The following is a 25,429-nucleotide window of genomic DNA, read 5'->3' as shown; positions in this document are numbered from 1 at the left end:
TATAGTGTAAGCATTTTGCTTTAAATGTATCTGAAAGAAGATGGGTATTTGTTACTTAAATTATTTTTTATTAAAAGAAACCACCTCTTCAGTTTGAATTATAATAAGTACAATAAAGCTTTGGTTGTAGGGTGGTACAAAAGTCTTTCGATGGGTGTCTCTGCTCCATTCTGCAGGCTGGAAAGAGGAATCTAGAAGGAAGAGGAGAGTCAAGACAGGAGAGGGAAAGGCTTACTAAACTTAACAGAAGAGAGAAGAAGGATGACAAAGGTTCCCCCACATTAAACAATGATGCAGTGCTGCCCTCCAATGCTAGCAGAAGTATGTAAGGTCTAAGAATAACAGACAAAAGTACTTGTCCCTGGCATGAAGAAAGACTGCAATGGAGAAAAAAAAATCATATCGGTTAACAGCATTTTCTGGCTATAAAAACCAGAAATGACAAAATAGCTTGCTGAGGCATGGGAGCTACACAGAAAATGGGAGGAGCATGGCCCCATGGTATTAAAATTAAATGCTGGGTATAACATTTTTACTTGACTTGAAACCTATATAGTTCTTTTAACTAGCAATTCTGATTTATAGGTGTTTATTCAGGGTAATACACTGTGATACTTAACTCTGCTTCTTCAGATACAGGGTCTTTGTCTCAGACAGCATCAGATCGAGCACCAGCTCCGTGGATACTGACTGATTTCGGCTCTCCTGGCAACAGTCTGAATTCCCAGAGAAAGGCCTTCAAGAGGGCTTTCATCATTTAAGAGCTTTCTGAGCCCTGTGTAGGGTGCGGGTGGGGGTGGACAGGAGGGATCCTTCCCCTTGAAGACTTGGCTACTGTTTTCTTAGGGAAAGAATACTTTGCTCTGATGGAGAGGCAAGGCCAGGGGCGGGACAGCCCGGGGCCGCATCGTTTGTGCCATCAAATGCAAAAAGAGGGCCGACTGATAAAACTGTTGCGTTGGAAAACAGAAGGAAGTGTATAAAACTGCTAGGGAATCAATGGTTCTAACACGGGTATGCATGTAAAAACAGTGTGTGTTGCTGAGAGGCTGGCTTACGCTGAACACCCATTTCTGCTTTGACACTGGTTAAACCGTCACTCAGAAAGCTGTTTCCCCGCAGGCAGAGTTAAGGTTATTTCTATGAGGCAAAGCTCAAAACCGTGCAGAAAGGTAAACAGTGTGGAAGGTCACTGTTCTGCTGTCTCCGGTCTTTTGTGGTTTCTCTCTTTCAGCTATAGTGGGAAATGTTTGCATTCTCAACTGCTGGCTGACCTGCTGGTCACTGTGTCCACATAAACCAACCTAAAGTATTGTTGTCAGGGGATTGAGGCTAGACAACATCCCAGCAACTGAGAAGAGAAGGAAGAAGCTACCGATTCCTGATGGGCCAGGGAGAAAGGAAAGAGGAGAAGTGGGGGAAAAGGACGGAGAGAAGACAAGAAACAATTCATGTCCAGTAAAATGGGGCTTGGGGACCTATGGGGTTTTAGAAACTCAGGAATAATCTGGGTTCACAAGGAACTAGGCCTCTGTCTAAGTGCACTGTAGTAGTGGCTGGACCTCCGAGTGGAAGGCAGGAAGCACCTGAGACAGACAGCACTGGCGTGAGGTCAGAGGAGATGACTCAGGACAGGTCACGTATGAGGCTGGCCACCGTGCATGTCAGCCAGTGTAGAGCAGATAGGGCAGAAAGAAAGAGGAATTTCCTCGGTGCTCCACCCTGCCCCCACCCTGTCCCCTGCCATACCTGGATTTGTTGCACCATGGTGCGGAGTTGTACCAGAAACTCCTTGGCTTCTTTGGCCCTGTCTGACAATCCATTCAGCGCCTGGGAAAGCTGGCTCTGTGGGGAGAAGGAAGGAAAACTTGAGCTGCCATCACACAGGGCCACGTGGGGGTTGCTTCAGAGTAACAGGCTCCCAACCCAGGAGCCATTAGCTTGCCTTGAGTCCTCTTGTTTGGGATTAGGCCTTGTCGGGGTGGGTTCTGCTAGGCAGGCTGGCAGTCCTTCCCTGGGCTCCTGAGCATTTTCTTCTCTGGAGCAGTAAAGGTTCCTGGCCACAGGGTACTACCTAGAGTGCTCTTACTTCATTGGTTAATTCATCATTTATTTCATTTGTTAGGCATTAAAAAATAAACTAGGGAGTCAACTGAACTGATGCCTATCGATAGTACTTAGCCCATAGGTCCATTGGCCTGGGGAGTGGGGAGTTCAGCATGAAGAAGGAAGGGTTGGGATGCTGTGATGCTCCAGGGCCACAAAAATCTTAACCACAAAGAAAAAGGGCAGGAGGGCATCCCACCTGACCAAGGTCTCTTCCTTCTCCCAAGTGCACTCAACTCTAGTCCATGCCACACCAACCTGCTAGCCAAGGCCAAGGCCAAGGCCTACACTCTTCCTAACTCCTACACCACCAAACTGCCTGGCAAAGTGTGCACAGGCAAGCACTGCTTCCCAGACTTGGCGACTGCTGGGACAGCCAATGGCCAAATGGTCAGTGGGGCTTGGGGAAAGTCTACCAGAAGAGGAGGGTCAAGGAAAGCTGTCATGGTGTAGCTTCTCCTCATTGTTTTCTGCCTTTGAGGCAGATCAATATCTTCTGAAGAGGAGGTCAGGGCAGTAAGGATGGAGGGGTGAGGACTCTGGGTTCTGGGTCCACATCTAAATGCTCTCACCTCTGTGCTTCCTGGTGGGAAGAATGAACTGCTATTTCAGTTCTGTACTGAAGCGTCCATCCTCAAAGCCATTAGCAAGATATTTAGATTCAAGATGCCTTCTCCCAGCAGACTGGGCAGACCCCTCTGTCCCTCAGGCAACCACAGACCTTTCCCATTCCTCTTCCTTCCTGTGCCTTGTTGAAAGTCCAAAACCCATTTGTTTCCTCCACCAGTACAATGCCTTACTCCTCCTTTCAGCAAAAAGGCAAAACCCTCAAAATGATATCTCTTGGTCCTGGGGTTTCTTTCTCTTATATCTGTCTTATTAAATATGAAATGGGGGAATTTTCTTTAAAATAGGCAGATCAAATACTGGGTAGAAGCAATATGGGAGGGTAAGAAGGAAAACAGGATTAGAAGGGGTTAAATTCTGGCCTTGCTTTGCTAAGTGGCCCTGAGAAAGCCACCTTTGTCTGAATTACTCCAATGGGGGTGGGGGAAGAGGTTGAAATAATACTTTGTGGTTGGGCTCTTGTGAATACTGGGCAGTGCATAAAGGAGCGTTCATTATGTCCCATTTCATAGATGCTGCCAATGGCTGGCTGTTTAAGAACTGTACACAGTTTAACATCCTGCATAAAATGAGAAATCTACTTATTCTTGAGTGGGGCATTGCCTGTATTTAAATGCCAGGACCCTGTAAGTATAGGTACATTCTTCATAAATGTTGGGTGGTTTTAAGCCATGTGTACTCTCTTCATTTCTGTGCACATAAACACCTGATGATGACAGATTCAAACAACAGACTCCTCAAAAAGGTCTGCTGGAAAACACCTTGGTTCACCTTTCCTTTGCTGTGTGTTCTGACTTGTAGAGGGTGTCCCAGAACAACCCAAGGAAGGAGCACAGCCAGCCCACCACTGAGAAGGGGCCATGCGTCGCTTTGTCACTGTGTCTTAACGGTGCCACCATTTGGGGGTAAATTTTCTCCTTAAGAACCATTTCCAAGATCCCAAGAAATAGAAGAAGAAAGGGGTTCTCCTTTCAAAAGCACAGCAATAGAATGAGAGACCCATTTTAAAGGCAAGTTTGGTTTTCACTGTTATCCTTAGTACTCCTGTTTCTCCATGTCCCCCAAATGAGTGGAAGTTTGCTCTGCTACAGAGATCTTTTTCCTGTCTCCTTAGTAAATGTACTTAGAAATTTGGGAGAAGGAGTCAAATTCATCCAGCTACACACACACAATAAACTACCTGGTTTCTTACATTTCAACCTTAAAATTTATGTCTGTGAAATGTGTATTATTATATAAAGTAATAAAGATCTGTTGACTGGCTACCATTGCATACTTAGAAGAAGCTATAGTGGGGCTTTGGAAGCACTCAGCCAGTGTAAGCATGTGCTCAACATCTACAGAAAAAGCCAGGCTCAGCAGCACATGTCTATAATCCCAGTGCAAGAAAGCCAGAGATAGCTGGGCTGTGGTGGCACATGCCTGTAATCCCAGCACTCTGGGAGCAAATTTCTGAGTTTGAGGCCAGCCTGGTCTACAGAGTGAGTTTACATGTGGGTGTGCACTCATAAATGTGGAGGTCAGATGTGACTTCCTCAGTCATATCTCAGCTTATTATTTGAGATAGGGTCTTTCACTGAACCTACAGCTCACCACCTCAGCAAGGCTAACTGGCTGGCAAGCCTCAACTCCTCCTGTCTCTGTCTGGCTTTCTTTTCTTTTCTTTTCTTTTCTTTTCTTTTCTTTTCCTTTCTTTTCTTTTTCTTTTTCCTTTTTTATTTTTATTTATTTTATTAATACAAAATCAGTGATTTCATTTATTTATTTATTTTTTTATTTTCTATATTCTTTTTGTTTTGTTTTGGTTTGGTTTGGTTTTTTTGGATTTGGTTTTTTCGAGACAGGATTTCTCTGTATAGCCCTGGCTGTCCTGGAACTCATTCTGTAGAATAGGCTGGCCTCGAACTCAGAAATCCACCTACCTCTGCCTCCCAAGTACTAGGATTAAAGGCATGCACCACCACTGCCCGGTGCACACGTATCTTTTAAATATTATTTAGTAGCTGACAGAGAGTTCTGTCTTCAGTCAGGAACTTATATGTCAGAGCAATAAGTGAGCTGCAAAACAATCATTTTTCCTCCAGATTCAGTCTTTTTGTCTTTGTTAAAGGCTGAGTGTCCTCCACATGGCTACCTGTTTGATATGTGATAAACAGCTATGTTAGAAGATAGAGACCTTGGGTATACAATTCACAGACCAAATGAAGCTCAAGAAGAAGGAAGAACAAAGTATGGATACTCTGGTCCTTCTTAGAAGGGGGAACAAAATACCCACAGAAGGAGATACAGAGACAAAGTGTGGAGCAGAGTCTGAGGGAAAGACCATCCAGAGACCGCCCCACCTGGTGATCCATCCCATATACAACTACAAAACCCAGACACTATTGTGGATGCCAACAAGTGCTTGCTGACAGGAGCCTGATATAGCTGTCACCTGGGAGGCTCTGCCAGTGCATGACAAATGGTTGGCATTCTCAGCCAACCATTGAACTGAGCACAGGGTCCCCAATGGAGGAGCTAGAGAAGGGACCCAAGGAGCTAAAGGGGTTTGCAGCACCATAGAGGAACAATAATTTGAACCACCCAGTACCCCCAGAGCTCTCAGGGACAAAATCACTAACCAAAGAGTACACATGGAGGGACCTATGGCTCCAGCTGCATATGTAGCAGAGAATTGCCTTGTTGGACATCAAAAGGAGGAGAGGCCATTGGTCCTGAGAAGGCTAGATGCCCCAGTATAGGGGAATGCCAGGACAGGGAAGTGGGCGTAGGTGGATTGGTGAGCAGAGGGAAAGGGGATGGGTTAGGGGATGGGGGGGTAACCGGGGAAGGGGACAACTTTTGAAATGTAAATAAAGAATATATCTAATAGAAACAGAAGATAGAGATCTATAAACCTTCCTCAAGCTTTGTCCACTTGCAGAATTCAGCAGCAGACAATGAAAGCCCCGTAGCTATTTGTCAGCAGAAAAAAATGCCATATTGTAAGGATTTATATGCTGTTGTCACAGGACAAGTTCCTGAGCACATTTAGAAGTCATGTCTGAATAAACATTATTACTTATTGATCTGGTTTCCTTAAAATGTTTTAATGCTAGCCTGTGCTAGCAGAGGTGTTCTGTATTCAGCACCATAGCGAAGTGCCACGGATTTCCTGCCTGTGCACTGAAGGTCCAAATCCATGATGTGAGTGTTCCTCTCCGCATCCTTGGCTGGACATAGTCTTGAGAGGGAGAAAGGTATGGTTCTAAAGGCTGTCTATAATTTTGGATTTCTTGGATATTTGTTTTCTAATTTGAGGTGGTTTCTGAAAGTGAAGGATATTCTGTGACAAGGCGGCCACAGCCCCTTGATGGGTCTCTTGGCTCAGGACAGGCTCGGAGCAGTCAAGGCCTCCCTAGAAGAAGGCACATTGTTTGAATCTTAAACAAAGGAGAAAAACCAAAAACAAAACCAAAAATCCAAAACCAAGCCCTATCTCCTTTTTCCCTCCCTACCTGCCTTTCCCTGATCATATGGGATGTGTGTGTGTGTGTGTATGTGTGAAATGTTTGCACGTGTGAGCATGTCAGAGGGGGTGAGAGGCTCTTGGCTTTGGGAGATGTTATAGTGACAATTTTGACTTTTTTTTTTTTAAACACAGAGATGTTATAAGAATATGTTTTCATTTTAATCCCATGTGGCTGCTTTAGATTGTCCATAGCTGCTGACTATGATTGGTCTCATGATCTAACACAGGTGTGATTTTTCCAGCTGCAGATAGTTTGTGACATTTGGAATTCTGGGGACTTTTCAGAGTGTATATAAATGCTAGGGCTCCAGATCTGGGGTAGGTTGTCTGCTAGGTAATTGCAGATCCTGTCCGGTTCACAATCAACACTGAACCTCATACCAATCTTCATTGCTAATTTGGCCTGACAAAGATTGTCTTCTTGCCTAAACTTTAGTAGGGCTTCCTGGAACCCCGTTTTCATTAGACCTCAGCCTTGGTCTTTAGGACTTGGACTAACATAATTATGTCATATTCCTACAATGAACCCCTCGCCCATGAACTGTCTCTTCCTACTTTTTACAGTGTTTTGTTTACCTTGACTATATTGCACTCCTGTTCACCCTGTCTGCTCCCCCATTCTCTGCCTCTAACACCATCCTTCAGTCACCTTGATACAAACAGAAGTTTGGCTTAATTCTTGCTAGGCTGTTTTCTCTGTTGCAAGGACAGACACATCTTTTAATTTCTAGTTTTGTTTATTGGTGGCATCTGTTAACCCCGGCTGTGATCCAGGAAGATCCTGAAGTTCTTGGGTGATGAGCGTCCCTTCTTGAAGGCACCTGAAGCATGTGTGATGGACCCTCAGAGGGATCTAGCTTCACATCAGGTCTCCATTCTCCTCAGACATTACACAAGGCTTACCACGGTTATTAAGAACCTGGCCCTGACCTGCATATGGAATAGATAGCTGGAAGGCTTTTAGCCTGATATAACCATATACACAATCTTCTAACCTTATTGCTAAACCTGCATACATTAACATACAGCAAAAGCTAGTGAACACAAGGTCGCATTTTTCCCCCTTTCGTCAACAATTCATATCCAAGTATGCCAACTTTTACATATTTTTTAAGCCATAAAAATGTATCAGAAAGTTACCGTTCTATCAGATAGTAGCAACTAAATCAGATAGATAGGGCATCGGGGACCAATATAGTACTAAAGTTAAACAGACACACTTTAAAGTCAGATGGACCAGCATTTGAATTCCAGCATTTTGCTAGTGATCATGGGCACATTTATAACTGTAGTGCACAATGAGTATCATTATGTGATCATGGGCACATTTATAACTGCAGTGCATGATGAGATGCTCTGCCCAGAATTCTCTCCTAGTGGCTATGCATCCTCAGAGCTGCTGGGAGCACTGGATGCTGTCAGATGGCACTGGAAATTGCTCTTATGTGGAGGTAACTGATGTGATAAAGGCTATCTCCCATCCATAAGTGTCCCAAGGCCAAAGGACTCTCCTAACTGGAGAGAGAATTCCTATAGACTGGCTGAGGTCACTACAGGTCAACTCCCAACTCTGCTCAAACCTGGCTGCTTCAGTTCCTTGCAGATGGAGATGCCAAGAGTGCTAAACCATTATCTACATCTAGGAAGCTGTGGGAGTCTACGCCTAGAGAATCCAATCTAAGCTTTCACTCCTCCTCTTCAACAAGAAGACAACAACTGTAAGTGTATCAAAACAGTATGACCAGGATAATAGGAAGGCAGGCATGGGAGGCATTTCTAACCATGTTGATTGAGCACATCAGAGCATTTACTACATCACGTTCCTGTTATAAGGATCATATGAAACCCATATATAGAAGTCACTGGATACTTGGACCACATCTCTCTATTTGGGTTTTAGTTAATTATAATTCTTTAAATGCTGAGGTATGTTGTGGGTCTTTTGTCACATGATCTGCAGTACCTCCTGTAGAGTCCTGCCTGCCACACAACATGAAGAAGAAATGAACTTTGTTTGGAAGGGCACTGCAATGTTTGGGACTGAAACAGAACTAATTCAGAAAGAATCATACTTTTTTTTAATGGTTTATGAACTTAACCACTGTCTACGAAATAAAACCATGGCAGATAGTAATTTGTGTTAGCGGGAAAAAAACAAGAAAATGGCTGGGCTTGGTAGCATAACTATCAAACCTTGCTACTCAAGTTCAAGGCCAGTTTGGAATATAAAATAAACAGGGAGCACGTGGGCAAATTAGTAAGACCCTTAAAATATAAGGGAAAAAATAGGCCTGGCATATTGCCTAGCATACTTGAAACCCTAGGTTCAATCCTCAGTACCACAATACCACACACACACAGACATACACACACACAAACATACACATATAAACACGCAAATACCCAGTGTACTGGCTGGTCTTGTGTGTCAACTTGACACAGGCTGGAGTTATCACAGAGAAAGGAGCTTCAGTTGGGGAAGTGCCTCCATGAGATCCAGCTGTGGGGCATTTTCTCAATTAGTGATCAAGTGGGGAGGGCCCCTTGTGGGTGGTACCATCCCTGGGCTGGTGCTCTTGGGTTCTATAAGAGAGCAGGCTGAGCAAGCCAGGGGAAGCAAGCCAGTAAGAAACATCCCTCCGTGGCCTCTACATCAGCTCCTGCTTCCTGACCTGCTTGAGTTCCAGTCCTGACTTCCTTTAGTGATGAACTGTAATGTGGAAGTGTAAGCTCAATAAACCCTTTCCTCCCCAACTTGCTTCTTGGTCATGATGTTTGTGCAGGAATGGAAACCCTGACTAAGACACCCGGAAACACAAGAAACACCCATACACACAAAACCACAAACATATATAGACACTCACACTCACACACACACACACACACACACACACACATATACACATACAAGCACACATATACATGGAAACACTTACCCATACACACAAAACCACAAACACAGACACACACAGACACAGACACACACACACACACACACACACACACGCTTGGGTGATGAAGCATAGCTGTTCAGTCCTTGGGAGGCAGAGTCAGTAGACTCCAGAATTTGAAGCCAGACTGGGCCATGTAGCAAGTTGAAGGCCAACCTGAATTACAAAGGGAGACCCTGTTTCCCCAAACCATGAGCTTGGCATATAGTTCAGGGATGGAATGCTTGCCTAGTGTATACAAGCCTTGAGTTTGATTATAAGCACTGAAAAATGATCATAAATAAAAATAAAAACAAAAAGTAAATAAAAGTTCTATTTATTTGGATAGTCTAATAACCTCTCACAGAGGTAACAGCTTCTCTACCTCTCAGCAAAACCAAGAAATATTATGAATAATTTCACTTTTCCAGCGAGATACAGTCAGTTTTGACAAACATTGAACATTAGATATACTCTGAGAAGTCACAACCCACCAAAGTTTAGAAATTTCTCTGCCCTGACATCAGGTTCTCAAACTAGAGATTTATTTCTACCTGATGGGTTTTTTCTGTAAGAAGATAAAAGGAGCCAATTCTGGCCTCGGGAGACAGTAAGAACAAACCGGCACCTTGGCCCAGGATTACCGTTCCTTAGGAGAACCTGATGGCTAGTCTCCGTGGCTCCTTGCTTGGTGTGCTTGGGACAGTGAGACTTCACACAGGGTCTGCTGTGACTGAAGGAAGGCAGGAGACTTTATTAGGTGTCAGGGTGCAGGCTGTGATGGCAGCATCACTCTGCACAGGACTGGGCAGAGGACACAGAGTCTGTGGATAGTCTAACGGGGAAATGTGCAATGCTAGGCAGGTGCCACGGATGCACGACTCAGGCTCAGAAATGGCTTACTTGGGCTAAGCGATACTTAGATACTGGATCTTATTGAAGAGAGGACGTCACTGCCTTCACACACATGCTGCCTTCTCCTGTGGAGAGCTGCCCCCTGCAGACTTCGAGTCATCTTCTTTGGGGCCCCTGGGCTGCCCTTGCTGCATTCTTGCAGCATCACACACACTTTTCCCGCTGCTAGGGCAGCAGTCTGCTGTCTGATACTGCCGGGAACAGTTTTGAGATGAGCAAACCGGTTGGGATCACGATTCTTCAGCTCTTGAGAGGAAAAATTTCTGTTACACAATGAGGACATTTGTTGACCAATTAAAAGCATACTATTAGAAATCAGTGTAACATGGTCAATAAATCATGGAAATATACTTTTTACATAGGAAGGTCTTCACTGATTCCTTCCAGACTCAGAGTTAACTGTTAAAACAGGGAAGCCCACTTGTCAACAACTCGAGTTTCCAGAGAGAGAAAGGGGTAGCTAGTGAAGACAAGCTTCTATTTAAGAAATAACTTTTTTCTTATTTCAAAAAGCAGGATTCATTTCTGGAAAACTAGGTAATGGATTTGGAAGGACAACCTAAAACACCTTGATATTTGCCTTTGGTAACTTTTATACATCTATATGCAGATCCACATGTCCGTAAGTAGTGAATATCATCAAAACTGGGGTCATGCCAGGTAACAATCGCTGCCTTGAAATCTACCTTCTTCATTTAAAGTAACACAAATATCTTTCTACTTTTCAATAGCTACAAAACACTTAGGCAATACTCACAAATGCCAGCTACTGTTTTTAGTATTTTAAATATATTGTCTCACTTGTTTTTTGTGACGATTTTTGCAGCTGATAGAATCTAACAGGAAGATTGAGTTTTGAAGTCATAATACTGTTATGAGGCATATCAGGGTTTCCAAGGCAGGTATCCGGGCCCAGGGTCCATGCTATTAACTTCAAAATGGCAGTGTAACGCACTCTACATCATCTCGATCTACATAATTAATCTTTTATTTCATAATTAAATTGCTTTCACATTATTGCAAAGAGCTGAAATGAAATTCATGTTCTAACTATTTGACTATATTGTAAATTATTCCTATTTCTAGAGTTTAACATGCTTGATCAACAAGCACTCATATTTAGAGAGTTTTGAAAATCAAGTTGCCAAAACTTCCCCTGGGGAATTATCATTTATATTTCCAAAGAAGGTGGTAAGAAAATTCAAATAGTATCAACGGCACATTTGTTTTTGTAGTCTGTTAGGGAAAAAATAACCAATTAATCAATCTTTGGACTGGATTGATGCTCACAGATTAAGAGCACTGATTGCTCTTGTAGATGACCTCATTCAGTTCCCAGTGCCCATGTAGCTCACAATTATCTGTAACTCCAGATCCAGGAGATCCAACACTCTCTTCTGGCTTTCAAAGGCTCCCTGGCACACACACACACACACACACACACACACAGAGCCCAACACAAATGTACATAAAATAAATCATATACAACATTAGAATATAGAATCTCAGTTTTTCCGAATGTGCACTGAAGCATCGCCAGTGTGATATTTAATATTTAGTTGGGGGAGAGATAAACTTTGCCCCAGGCTTCCTAATGATCTTTTCCCGGCTCAGGGGAAAATTCTCACTGGTGGTATTTGCAAAGCATTTGGAAGACGTGCTGGCACGCAGAGAGCTGGTTAAAGCATTTGTTAAGCAAGCTCTTTCCCTCCCCTGGTACTGCTCTTAAGGCTGGCTTTTTGTGAGCGGGTGGTGGTGGCACACATGCCTTTAATCTCAGTTTTCAAATGTTCTCTTAGCCATCACCAGTGTGATATTTAGTATCTAGTTGGGGGAGAGAGAAGCTTTGCCCCAGGCTTCCTAATGACTCAAACACTCCTCCTGAGTCTGGGGCCACATAGAACATCCTGTACTGAAAAGTTAAAATTGACTGAAAGTAAATGTGGTTAATTGTTTCTTCCCTAGTTGGTTGTCATCTTGGGCAGACTCAGTTTTCTACACCAATAAAAGTCCCAGTGGAGAGACTGAAGCACCAGCTTCCTGTTTATCTCCTAGTGGTTTTCCTTGGCTGCTGTCTAGGTCTCCACGCTATTTAAAACCCCCATCCTTTGCTCTGGTTTCGAGTCTTTGGGAATGTGTTACAGGAGAGGAATCCTGATCCTTAGGTACCACTGCTCAAGAACCAAAGCAATGCTCCAATTTCTGGGTGCACCTCTTCACACCAAGCTGCCAGTTTTCCTTCTGCTGCTGAGACCCAGAAACATTTAAAACCTAGTCATGTGGCAAATGCTATTTCTGCGAGGCAGAGTCTCTTCCACAAGCACACAATTTTACTTATGCCTAATTGGAAACATGGTTGTGATCCTTAATCTTGACTGTCAACTTGATGAGCTTTAGGATTGCTATGGATACAAATCTCTGGATATGCCTATGAGAGATTCTCTAGATTGAATCGAGGTTGGAAGACCTTTCCTAAACAGTGGCTCCATAATAGGCTGAGAAACCTGGTTGGAAGGGGGTATGGGAGAGTATTAGCATTCAGCTTTCTGTGCTTCCTGACTGTGGACAGTGTGACCACCACCTCCTGCCCTGGCCTCCAAATGTTCCTTTTCACTTGGGCAGTGTCCCCTGGGTCTTCAAGTTACAACAAATCCTCCCTTAGGTTGTGTTTGTCAGCTGTTTTATCACACTGATGAGAAAAGTAACTCCGGCAGAGGTGATTCTTCAGGGGAGCGAGAGATCTAGAACCCAGAGTGAGGAATGCCATGACAGACCATCTCTGCACACAGCTTCACCCATCCTGAGAAGTATTCTACAATTCAGAGTGGGACAAACATGATAAGGCCTGTGACACACAGGAGTCCCTCCTGGCCATATCATGATGCCACTAGTTTGTAAGGAGAACATGTGGGCACATGTGGTTCATTCCTGCCTTCAATTGTGAGTTTAAGACATTTGTTTCTTTGGTATCAATGGCAAAACACAGAGACTTCTCTGATAACCCTAACATTGCATTTAAAAAGTTCAAACACAAAGAAAGGCAATCATGCTTAACACAGCTCTCCCTCTTAATACTGTTTCACAAACAAATTAAAACACAATCTTAGTCTAACAGCTGACAAACTTTGGGGTATCTTAGCTAGTGTCTACATTAGATTTAGATTTTTGCTTTATCAGGACTGATGGCTTTGCCAGGATCCAGGCTTTACAGACCAATTTGTGTCTATAATAGCACAAATAGGGATGATCAATATTACCCACGAAAATGAATTTAACTGCGTCTGATTTTTTTCATCCTCTGCTCAATATCTTGATCAGCCTGTTCCTTTATCAGCTGCAAGTGAACTGCAGCTCCATCTTAGTGAAAATAGGAATGGTTTCCATGACAACAGTTTTTTCTCAGTGAGGTAGAATCTAAGGTTTGATTCCCACAGAAATACATCTTGCTACGGAACCTGGCTGATCTTGTAAGCGACTAAATAATTGTGTGATAATTTCCTAAGAAGAGTCTGCAACAGGGTGCACAAGCAGGGTGCACAAGCAGGGTGCACAAGCAGGGTGCACAAGCAGGGTGCACAAGCAGGGGCAGGTAGCTCAAGGTGACCGAAGGCTGGACCTACCACTGACATCACACAGAGAAAGAGGCCTGATGTGTTGGCTAGGAGGCACTCAGACTTCTCCCTTCCAGGACCTGGATTAGAACCTGGCTCTCTCAGGAATAGTAGGGATGGTTCAGTCCAATAGAGGGAAGGGGTTTGATCTAAGGACATGCTACCTATAACCTGCCTTTCCTCTTCTTTTCTTGAAAAGAAGAGGTTTCCAGAGCTATTCTGAATGTGGCCAGGACACAAGAATTTCAAATTATCTGCTGCTCAGTTAAGGCTATAAGTTACTACCATGCATTTACCTATATTTCTCCTCCTTTGCAACCCTGTTATTTTATTATGTTACTTTAAAAATGTATCAAAACATCTCAAAATTGTAATTGAATTAAAGGTCAAATATAAGTGTTTTAAATAGTATTTTATAAATATATTCTTGCCAATATTACTCATAAAAATGAACAATTTTTACATGTGAGTATGTGTATTTTTAAAAAGCTCTCAGTCTAGTAGACTATAATTCACCAAATGAATTCCATGTGGCCTCAAATCCCTGAGGACGCTGAGGTTAGGGGGCTCTTCTGAATAGGGCCTTCCCAGCTGAAGCAGCAGGCTCGCCAAAGACGGTGATATCAGCACTGATTTGAGGGCAGGGATGCATGCACAGCTTAGGCTGAGACTACTCCTCATGCCTCTGCAGAGGGCAGAGAGGGAGGCTGCTCTGCCCCCAGCATGGTGGCACATGGTGGCACTAAGAGAATGGTGTTAACAGCCACGGTGCAGTCGCACAATACGTAGCTTGTGCTGTCCCCACCCAGCAGAAGATGGTGGCTGCCACTGGTGACAAGTTCCGGCCTCTCCATATGGCACCTCATCCTCTTAGCCCAGTCCTTGGGGCCATCTCTACGGCTCCATCAAATACCCATTTCCTTCCACAGAAATCCGTTCACATTCAATTTTTATCCAAACTAAAGATTTGCCTTTTAAATCTTTCATTTCTGATTGTCAAATGCAACTGTAGTTTGAAGGACTTCAGAGTGCAGGAACAATGTTGGTGAAGGGGGGGGGGGAGGTCTTGAAGCAACTTTAACGTCACTGCAGGCTAAAAGGCAAACTGGAGCCAGTCTTTCAGGATGACGGCTTTTTTTCTCCTCTGGGCATCTTCCTCTTTGCGATAGCAATGTTCCTCTGGTGCTACCAGAAATGGTAGAGGAACTGATGTCCCCATGCCATGAGCCTTTCCCAGGACACTGAGCGTGATCTTCTTGGCTGCTGCTGGCGACTCCCCATGTCCAGACCTGGTCCTAGTGTTTTCTGCATGAAGTATAAACATGGGGCTGACCTTCTCACCTCCTGCCTTTAACCTTGGCTTCTCTCCAATGCAGGTGTGTGTGGTGTGTGTGTGTGCGTGCGCGCGCGCGCGCGCACCCCACAATCCACCATCCCAGGCTTAAAACATTAAAGGACTAGTTGTACATCATTCAGTGATAGAACACTTGCCTATCATGTTCTAGGCCCTGGTTTTAATCTCTTGAACTGCAAAACTAAACTAAACATAACAGGACATGGCCTAAGCCTGTTGTTAACACTGCTCACAACACCTTGCTTAAATGAGGCCCTGGTGCATATATTGCATCTGCTATCATGATAGCAAGCTAGCTTTCTACCTAGAAGGCTAGGTAGTGTTAATGTAAAACAAACAAACAAACAAACAAACAACAACAACAGCAACAAAGAAACCCAAACCAGCCCCAAGAAAAAGCAAAAATACAGTTTTCATCTTAAAGGGAACAAGGGATAATTTATTCTGTAGCCATTTTGGGTGACTATGGCCCAGGGACGCAGATTTAGGTTATCCCAAATCCCATATTACATGGAAGCAGTCATGAAGTTGTATCAAGTTTTGCAGAACAAAGAAAGTGATAAATCAAAGTAAGCTTAAAATACATTGGTGAGCACATAAGGGTGGATCACAGCAGGTCAGGGGATGCTCTTCCCAAGGTCTAAGATTCAATCTGATGTCAGTTTTGGGGTTGGTAGAAGCCAGTGAGCCTGTTGAGTGAGTAGATTCCAAAAAGATTTTATCTATTAGTGACAGGATGTCAGTTCTAACACAGAGGTGGGCAAGGGATGGCTATTGGGAGGTTACTGACTAGCCCAGAGTTAGGTGGATGTTGGACCTGTATCATTCCCATGTCTCTGTAGCACTGCGGTAGTAATCCATCAGTCTCTACAGACACAGTGCTTTCTCCTTCATTCTCCCCTGGGGTCTGATGCTCAAGAGTCAGAGGAGAAAGGAGATTGGTGACACAGAAGCTTCATAGGAAACGTGCTGGGGGAAAACACTATACCAGGTGCATGTAAGTGCCTGTGTGCACACATACACATGCATGTGTGCACATGCATGTCTCTGTACACACACACATACATTTGAGTGTGTTCAGTTCTACAAAAAAGACCCCAGAGTCTGCAAGTCATTTTTATCATATCACCAAAGGGCAGGAAGTGAAATGGGGTTTAGTCACCCTCCAGGGTCCAGCTGGTGTTTGTGGCTTTTAGCTTTCTCTTACTCTCCTCCACACCACACTCATCTTTCTTGCTTGCCAACACAGCTACCCTACAGCCTGTAAGCTTGCAAGATAACTTGTGGGGACATTATAGAGACTGCAAACAGTTCCGTCCAGAGTGGCATAAAGGAAATCCTCATAAGCCCATTACCTGCGCCCCTCTGTCTCACTCCATCTTTTCATCCATTCATTTATATCTTTTAGTGGTTTCAATTTGACTGAACCCTACCCAGCACAGAAGGATGAGATGGTGTGAAATGCTCCAGTAGATGGCCCCACACCTAGGACTATGTGGGTAGCACAAATCAGACGTGATGGGTTATTTAAAAAAAATAAAAGAAGACATGATGTTGGTGGGAGGTAGAAAGGTGGAGGTGGATCTGGAAAGAGCTAAGGGAAGAGTCGTGGGTAAATATGATCAAAATACATTGTATGAGATTCTCAAGGAATTAATAAAAATATTATGGAGTTTTTAAAGGGACGTGGAAGCCATCTAATTCTAGAATAAGCAAATTAAGTCTCCTTTGATGGCAAAGAACACCATGTACATAAATAATCAAAGCACGAAATCCGCCAAGATGCCACTTCACACCCACTAGGATGAAGACAAGAAAGGAGGCAGGCAGGAAGAAGTGTCGGTAATAAGATGCAGTTAGAATGCTTGATCCTGGCTGGCAAGTGTGTAAGATGGTACAGCTCTACAGAAAAGGGAATGGCCTTACTCCGGGAGCTAGAGCTACATAGTAACTTAGCAACCCACTCCTAAGTTTCCAGAGGGAAGTAAAAACACATATCCATATAAAAGTTTTTAAGGCAATCCAAATGACCACCAAGTGATGAATGAATCTGTAGACTGGGATGCTCTACCATCAGGAAGGAGGTGCCCATACATACAGCGCCATGGCTGACCCTTAGGAGCATGCCAAGATGAAGAAGGTCACAAGTCCCCTGGTATGAAGCAAATCAAATGTCCAGGATAAGAAAAGGAAATGCCAGTGGCAGGAGAGGGTGGGAAGTGGAGAATGATTGGACGATCGATTGCTAGCTTTCTCTCCAGGGTGACTGAAAAGCTCCTCGTTGAGATAGCTGTGCTGTTCATCCAACGCAGTGACTATTCTAAAACCTACCAAGCGGGTGACCCTTTTTTGGTAAATGAATCATATCTCTGAAAAGCCACTACAAAAAAAAATGTGATATCTCCCTGGTAAATATAACAAGCTCAGAGACAGAAAACCTAAATGAGATTGGACACATGGGAGGCTCCCCTTTCCACAGGAACTATTGAAGTCACGAGGCCTTGAAGTCATTACTGCAAATAGAGTTCTGTTCACTTAGTATGAAAACTGCAGTTCCTGGAAGCCATTATGAGTTCACATGAAATAAACACCACCAAGTCAACTATCATGCAGTCATACAGAGAAATTAATGAATCTATCACAATGTCCTTGTGGAAGAAAGAAAGATTTAGCCAGATGAGTGCTTTTCTCAATAGGTTACAACCTTTAAAATGGCAAGGGGTATTTGTGTGTGTGTGTGTATGTGTGTGTAGCACATGCATGTTAGTATGTGGGTACATGTGCTGGTGTGTATGTGTGTGTGTGTGTGTGTGTGTGTGTGTGTTCAGGCCAGAGGAGGATGTAGGATATCTTTTTCTCTTCTCAACCTTCTTACCTTAAGTCAGAATCTCCTACTGAACTCAGATCTCATTGGGCAAGACTAGACAGCAGCCTCCAAGGATCTGTATGTCTCTGCCACATTGCCTTAGTCAGGGTTTCTATTCCTGCACAAACATCATGGCCAAGGAGGAAGTTGGGGAGGAAAGGGTTTATTCAGCTTACACTTCCACATTGCTGTTCATCACCAAAGGAAGTCAGGACTGGAACTCAAGCAGATCAGGAAGCAGGAGCTGATGCAGAGGCCATGGAAAGATGTTACTAGCTGGCTTTCCCTGACTTGCTCAGCTTGTTTATAGAACCCAGGACTACCAGCCCAGGGATGGCACCACCCACAAGGGCCTCCCCCCTTGATCACTAATTGAGAAAATACCGTACAGCTGGATATCATGGAGGCATTTCCTTACCTGAAGCTCCTTTGTGGTAACTCCAGCCTGTGTCAAGTTGACACACAAAACCAGCCAGTACACACATAATGCTAGGGTTATAGGTACACACCACCATGCCTGGCTTTTAACATGGTACTCGGGATTTGAACTCAGGTCCCCATGTTTGCACAGGAGGTACTCTTACCTATCCAGCCAAAGGGAAGTTTCAAAATAATAAGAGATATGTAAAACACAGCATTGTAATAGAATTTTAGAGATGAAAGCATTTAGTGGCTGCCAGGTGTAGGTGGGGGTGGAAGCAGGTGGAGCAGGTTGCTTGTGAGCTAGAAAGGGAAGGGGGCAATAGAAAGTGCTTGTGAATTTGGACTATTTATTATCTTGACAGTTATAGCTACACAAACTTATACAGGTGATAAAATTGTATCCAACAACATATACACAGAAGGATGCATGTAAAATTGGGAAATCTGAACAACATTAGTAGAATTTACCAATATCTATATCTAGTGGTACTGTGAGACTTTGCAATTATTTTTCAAAATGTTACCAGTGGGGGAAACTAAGAAAACCATCAAGGACTCTCTATGTATTATTTCTTACAACTGCATATGAATTCAAAATGAATATCACTTCAATTTAAAAAGAGAGTGGGATGGCAAGATTGCTCAGTGGGTAAAGGTACCTGATGCTCAGAATTTGGTCCCCAGGACCTACATAGTAGAAAGAGTCAGCTTTGAACACACACACACACACACAGACACATGCACACACACAGACACACACAGACACATGCACACACACAGACACACAGATACACAGATACACACACACACACACAGAGTGGGGGAGGGAGGGAGAGAACACTACTTCAAAAGCGAAAAGCCTAGAGCATAGCCTTGGATTTTTGTTTTGCAATAGAACCTTTTACTCTCACAGAAGACCTGGAAGGCCTGGGAAGCTTTCAATAAAAATTTACATTTAGGGTCAAGGAAGAAGCATGCAAGTATAGGTGCCTGGAGTAGAACCCCAGCTCTCTGATGTAATGTGAGTAACTCTGGCCTTGGGGAACCTTGGTTTCTTCCTTAGCAAACTGGGCTAATGAGAATGCCCACAGTGTGGGATCCTGGCAATGAACTAGCTCAACATCCATGCAGTGTTCGTGACAGCGTTTCAAAGCACACTGAGCATCCAGGACAGTGCTGGATTTTACACTGTGAAGCTTGAAGACAATATCACTACAATAGGGTAAGTATAGTCAAAGGGAGATTGCCCAGAAAGGCATGGAGCAATAAGCGGTCTTAGACAGAGTGTTCGATGGCAGACAGAGATGGTGTCATTGTTCGAGCCCTGGCTGGCACTGCCTGTGGGCCAGCATCTAACCTGCTGGTGCTAGCCGACTTGAGGCTCTGGACCCCTGCACACTTAGCCTCTTCCCAGAGTCCCCGGTCCCCTTTCACTGATACTGTCATGGCTTGCCCCAGGTGTGAGGTGGTCATCCCACCAACAGTGCCTGCCTCTGCTGCCACATGCATTTGCCCATTCTGTCTCTCTCCAGAGCTCCTGGGTGATGAAAGCCGTGCTGAGCAGTGGCTGATGCAGAGGAATGGACATGGCTCACAGCTTAGAAGATCATTCTGTGGGTGTGGAAAGTCACTGTCCCGACAAGGGCGCCACAGAAAGTGACCGGCTGCCTCTGCTTCCGTGTTCATGACACACCCAGCACCAGCAAGGTCAAGAGGTCTGGCCTTGAAGTGTGAAGAGAAACAGGATGGGGTATGACTCAAGGGTTACAAGGCCTCATTTAGGAAAGGCACACATAGAGCCATCTGTATCTGGTAAGAAAACACCACAAAGGGGTGCAAACCAACACTAACGGGGAAACCCGGGTCACTTATATTTTTATATTTGTTTTTGCAAGTGAGAATAAACAAATAAAGGCAAAACTTTCAATTCGGAGGTATGTGGCTTTTAGTATATAATTTTACTTATCATTCAAAATGATAGAACAATTTATCTTGAATACGTAAATAGATATATATGCACATGACATATATGTTATGAGAATTGATACATATATGACATGTGTGAATGACATATATATGTACACACACAAATAGTGAGAATTCCTGTGAAGAAGCTGTGTTCACAAAGGCTGGTGGATTAAACCTCCAGGGACTGGTGACAGTTTGGAATGGCGCAGTTCTGGGGCCTAATTACACTTTTCCTGGGCTACCTTTAGCTCCCCTAAGGAGCCATTCCTTGCCCATCTCTGAGTCAGACATAACATCCTGATAAAAAGATAAAGTCTGTTGGAATGTATTAACTCAGAGAACCCTATTCTACTCCAATCAAAGGGCAAAGGATGCTCTAAGACGGCATCTGGGGCCTGTCTGCCTGCCTGTTACCTGCCTCTCTAATGTTTCCACCAATGTATTTTTAAAAGGCCTTGATCTGTTCTGCTTCTATTTCCACAAAAGCTCCAGGAAACATGGGCACTGGGGGTAACCCAAATCTGTGTCCCTGGGCTACTGTCACTCATATTTGGGTCCAGAATAAACTACCTTTTATTGTCTTTGAGGTGAGAGTTGTGGTTTTTGCATTAAATTTATTCCAATTGAATCCACTTTAGAGACCTTGTATCTGTATGCTATATGCTCCCATCCAGACAGCACAGACATTATTTTCCTACATTGACATCTTGCTCCAAAATGCCATTTCCTAAATTTTATTCACCCTTGTTAAAGTTAGGAAGATGAAATTTCAGCTGTACCAAATTACACCCACCAACTGTTTTACAAAGCATAAGGCTTTGGGGTTAAATGATTTTCTAGCAGCGTAGGGGGAAACTGTTGTGTTTTGGAACACTCTCTGCCTTTTGAATATTACATGTCCATGAAGTTCAGGCCACACTGAGTGCAAAGACCAGGCCTGGGGATTCTCACCTCCCAGGTCTCACATGCAGAAGCAGATTCACTATGACAGTCTAGGAAGAGAGCCACCGATCCTCTTCCCAGTACAGTATCAGGATGCTGGGGGGAGAGGTTTTCATGCTTTCTTCCTGAAGAGGGGCATTTAGGAAAGCTCACATGTGTCTGACTGCCTGTCCATTTGTCTGGCATGACAGTCATTGGCTCATTACTGCAAAGCCCAGCACAACCCAGGATCTGGTCTTGAGAAGCCATATTCCGGGAGGAGAGGCAGGCAAACAAACACAGAAGAACATTACAGTGGCATGTTACTGTAAGCATCAGTGAGTGATCAAGAGGGGTCATGTGCAGTGTGTGCACAAGGAGCTGTAGGGACAATGCAAGGAAGCAGCAGTGACTCTAGTTTGGGGACAGGGTTTCAGAAGAATCTCAGAAGAGCTCAAGAGATGGAGAATTCTCAGTGAAGGAAACTCAGCAGGAAGAGTAGCCTAGCTAGGTGGGGCCTGTGGACAAGGCCATGGGAATATATGGTGCAGAGGTATCTGGGTGCTGTGTTAGCTGTACCATCGCCATTAGTAATTTGTTACCAAATTTCCCAACTAGAACCCACACACAGTATTCTTGGTTTGTATTGTGCTAGCTCAGGGAAGGTCGGGAATACTGTCTCACTAGCACACAGGGCTCCTCAAGGCAAACCTTAGGGCCCATTTGTGTCTATTTACCTTGAATGTGGAGTCCTTTGATGTGTCATTACCTTGTTAGCACACCACTATTTCAGAAAGCTTTGATTTTTGAGTTTGGCTTAAGTGGTTGAGGAATTTGAAAGCAAATGGGTTGGATCCAGAAGCTGTAAATTAATACCCATCCCATGCCAGCATGGCGTTTCCATGAACACAGCCTGCATAAGTCCCACGATAGACTTTTCATGCTCATTTATCCATACTGAGATCACATCAGGGCTCACGGTGATGTGCAGCACAGTGAGAGTGTCTAAGCGGTGGCACCTGGCTAAGTGTGGTCCTGCCTTCCTCGCCTCCACATGTGCTTATCCCAGTGCTACTACAATGCTTGGGCAACTTGGAAATTCCCCTAGAAAGATTGATCACCAGTGCTTGTTCATTTATTAAAATCGAGTATGTGGGTATGATAATATAATATTAACATAGACATTTCAACTATTATTTATAATAAAAAGGGAGTCTGTCTGGAAGAGATGATGGGTAAAAAGTCTTCATCAGGAGCCTGGGGTATGACCTGAGTTAATAGTTATAAAGGTCTGACTGTAGGAAACCTGCCCAATGGAAGATTGTGTTTTCTGAAGATGCTCATATTCATGTATTAATCCTTTTCTAAATGTACTTGTAATAAGGTGACCCACCATCAGGAAGGGGCGGCTGTGTTCCTTCTTCTTGAATTTGTTCCAATCCAACAGACATGACAGAAATGATCTTACATGTCTCCTAAGCTTGCTCACAAATCTCTCTCTAGGAAGCTACATATTAGGGTGCATTAGAAACTTCAGTTCCAACATGAGGGATGGAGCAATTAGTCATGCCTTGTGGGTAAGGCAACTGGACAGGGCGTGATACAGCCCAGTGAAGCCTTATTAATCTGAGAAAGGGCCTTCCACTGCAGCCCTTTCGGGATTGGCCTTTGCTACACAGGAGCTCAGCTTACTTCTATTTGCTTAAGTTATTTCTTACAATAGAACTCCTTTTTAAAAACTTGCCTTTCTGCAACAAATGGTGATGGTTCAACTGGAGGTCAGCATGCAAAAGAATGAAAATTGATCCATTCTAATCTCCTTGTACTAAGCTCAAGTCCAAGAGGATCAAGAACCTCCACATAAAACCAGACATACTGAAACTAATAGAAAAGAAACTGGGGAAGACCCTTGAGGACATGGGCACAGGGGAAAATTTCCTCAACAGAACACCAATAGTGTATGCTCTAAGATCAAGAATTGACAAATGGGACCTCATAAAACTACAAAGTTTCTGCAAGGCAAAGGACATTGTCCAAAGGACAAAACGGCAACCAACAAATTGGGAAAAGATCTTTACCAACACTACATCTGACAGAGAGTTTATATCCCAGATATACAAAGAATTTAAGAAGGTAGACTCCAGAGAGCCAAATATCCCCCTTAAAAATGGGGTACAGAGCTAAACAAAGAATTTTCACCTGAGGAATATCGAATGGCTGAGAAGCACCTAAAGAAATGTTCAACATCCTTAGTCATCAGGGAAATGCAAATCAAAACAACCCTAAGATTTCACCTCACACCAGTCAGAATGGCTAAGATCAAAAAGTCAGGAGAAAACAGGTGCTGGTGAGGATATGGAGAAAGAGGAACACTCCTACACTGCTGATGGGGTTGCAAGCTAGTACAACCTCTCTAAAAATCAGTCTGGCGGTTCCTCAGAAAACTCAGAATGATACTTCCGGAGAACCCTGCTATACCACTCCTGGGCATGTACCCAGATGATTCCCCAGCATGTAATAAGGATACATGCTCCACTATGTTCATAGCAGCCCTATTTATAATATCCAGAAGCTGGAAAGAACCCAGATGTCCCTCAGTTGAGGAACGGATACAGAAAATGTGGTATATATACACAATGGAGTACTATTCAGCCATTAGAAACAATGAATTCATGAAATTCTTAGACAAATGGATGGAACTGGAGAGTATCATCCTAAGTGAGGTAACCCAGTAGCAAAAGTATGCCTTCACTGATAAACAGATATTAGCCTAGAAGCTTGGAATACCCAAGACACAATTCACATATCAAATGATGCCCAAGAAGAAGGAGTGGCCCCTGGTCCTGGAAAGGCTCAGTGCAGCAGTGTAGGGGAATACCAGGACAGGGAAGTGGGAAGGGGTGGATTGGGGAACAGAAGGAGGGAAGAGGGCTTATGGGACTTTCGGGGAGGAGGGATCCAGGAAAGAGAAAATCACTTGAAATGTAAATAAAGAATGTATTGAATAAAAAAAAAATAAAAAACTTAAAAACAAACAAACAAAAAAAAGCAAAAATGAAGTATTTTCCCTGTGAAAATTCCAAAAAAAACAAAACAAAACAAAAAAACAAACAAAAAAACCTTTGCCTTTCTGTTCATAAAATTCCCTCTTCAAGTTTTCAAGATGACGGACCTGGAAGCCATTGGTCTGGATGGCTTTGGTGGCTGTTGATTGCTGGAACCCTAACTCATCCCTTGATGCTCTCCTAAAGCAAGAAAACCTCCACAGTGCTCAGAGGGCCCTGCTTTCCCCCATGATATCAAGGGACCTGTGTTGCTCTTAATCAAAACTACGGCAGTGGAGACAAGTTATGCAGCAAGAGCTAGCAGGCCTGGCCTGTGCTGCCTCCACTACACACTGAAGGTGGGGGAGGTTTCATACAGAGCTCCCTGGAAGACTTGAATTTACATAACTCCCATCATGGGTGTAATTAGCAGAGGAACATAATACAAATAGCTCAGTCTTCCTAAACCACCATTGTTAATGAGCTATAAATATAGACCTACTAAAGAAAAGGATGGAAGAGCCAAGCCGGCCACATTCAAGGTCTTTGATACAATAGTTGCAAGGATCCAGCTACTGGATTCTATTAAAACTCTTGACCTGGCTTGGTGTTAAATTAATTCTCTCAACATGTATTTTTTTTCCAAAATCACCAGTATGGTTTTAAAGAGAGTGATGTTTACCTATAAACATTGTACAGCAAATTACCTGACTCCTTAACACTAAAAGAAGCCCCTGACGATGGCATGATCTGAGGTCTGTGCCAATAATTAGGAAGTAACTTCTGGAGTTAATAACTTGTGTTCAAAACCTTTTCTATTTGGACTGCATGCCTGCTAGATTTTCTCTTCTCCTGGGAATTAAACCTGATGATCAACAGCTTCAGCCCTTAGAGTTATTTCTAGTTACTGTTGCTATTGGCAACATGAGATTTATCTTTAATCCCTATGGATTTAGTTTGAGAAGGAAGGAGGAAATGGTTGTTATGACCTGAAGCTTGTGTTTGTCTAGCCTGTCATCACTCTAGCGATTAGTCCTTGATTTCAAAGTAAGAACTTGGGTTTGGCACAGTGGCCACCCAGACACAGACTGTCCATTTCAGAAGCTGCCACGATGTGCTCAGACTCCCTTCCTTCAGCTCATTTCTAGTCAGA

At 43.6% G+C, this 25,429-nt stretch overlaps 1 protein-coding gene across 3 annotated transcripts in view; it reads right to left on the bottom strand.

Annotated features, from left to right (window-relative positions):
* The window catches only part of Trim9 (tripartite motif containing 9), a 109,372-nt gene that overhangs the window by 47,402 nt on the left and 36,541 nt on the right, over positions 1-25,429 (bottom strand). For all 3 annotated transcript variants that reach the window (XM_052185711.1, XM_052185714.1, XM_052185713.1), the window contains exon 2: positions 1,750-1,845. In XM_052185711.1, coding sequence (XP_052041671.1) covers positions 1,750-1,845 — 96 coding nt within the window. The remainder of the gene's footprint in view (positions 1-1,749; positions 1,846-25,429) is intronic.

This window comes from Apodemus sylvaticus, chromosome 6, assembly GCF_947179515.1.
Source record: "Apodemus sylvaticus chromosome 6, mApoSyl1.1, whole genome shotgun sequence".
Lineage (NCBI taxonomy): Eukaryota > Metazoa > Chordata > Mammalia > Rodentia > Muridae > Apodemus > Apodemus sylvaticus.
The sequence above is the reverse complement of the archived record's forward strand: the minus strand, read 5'-3'. Positions and strand labels throughout refer to the sequence as shown.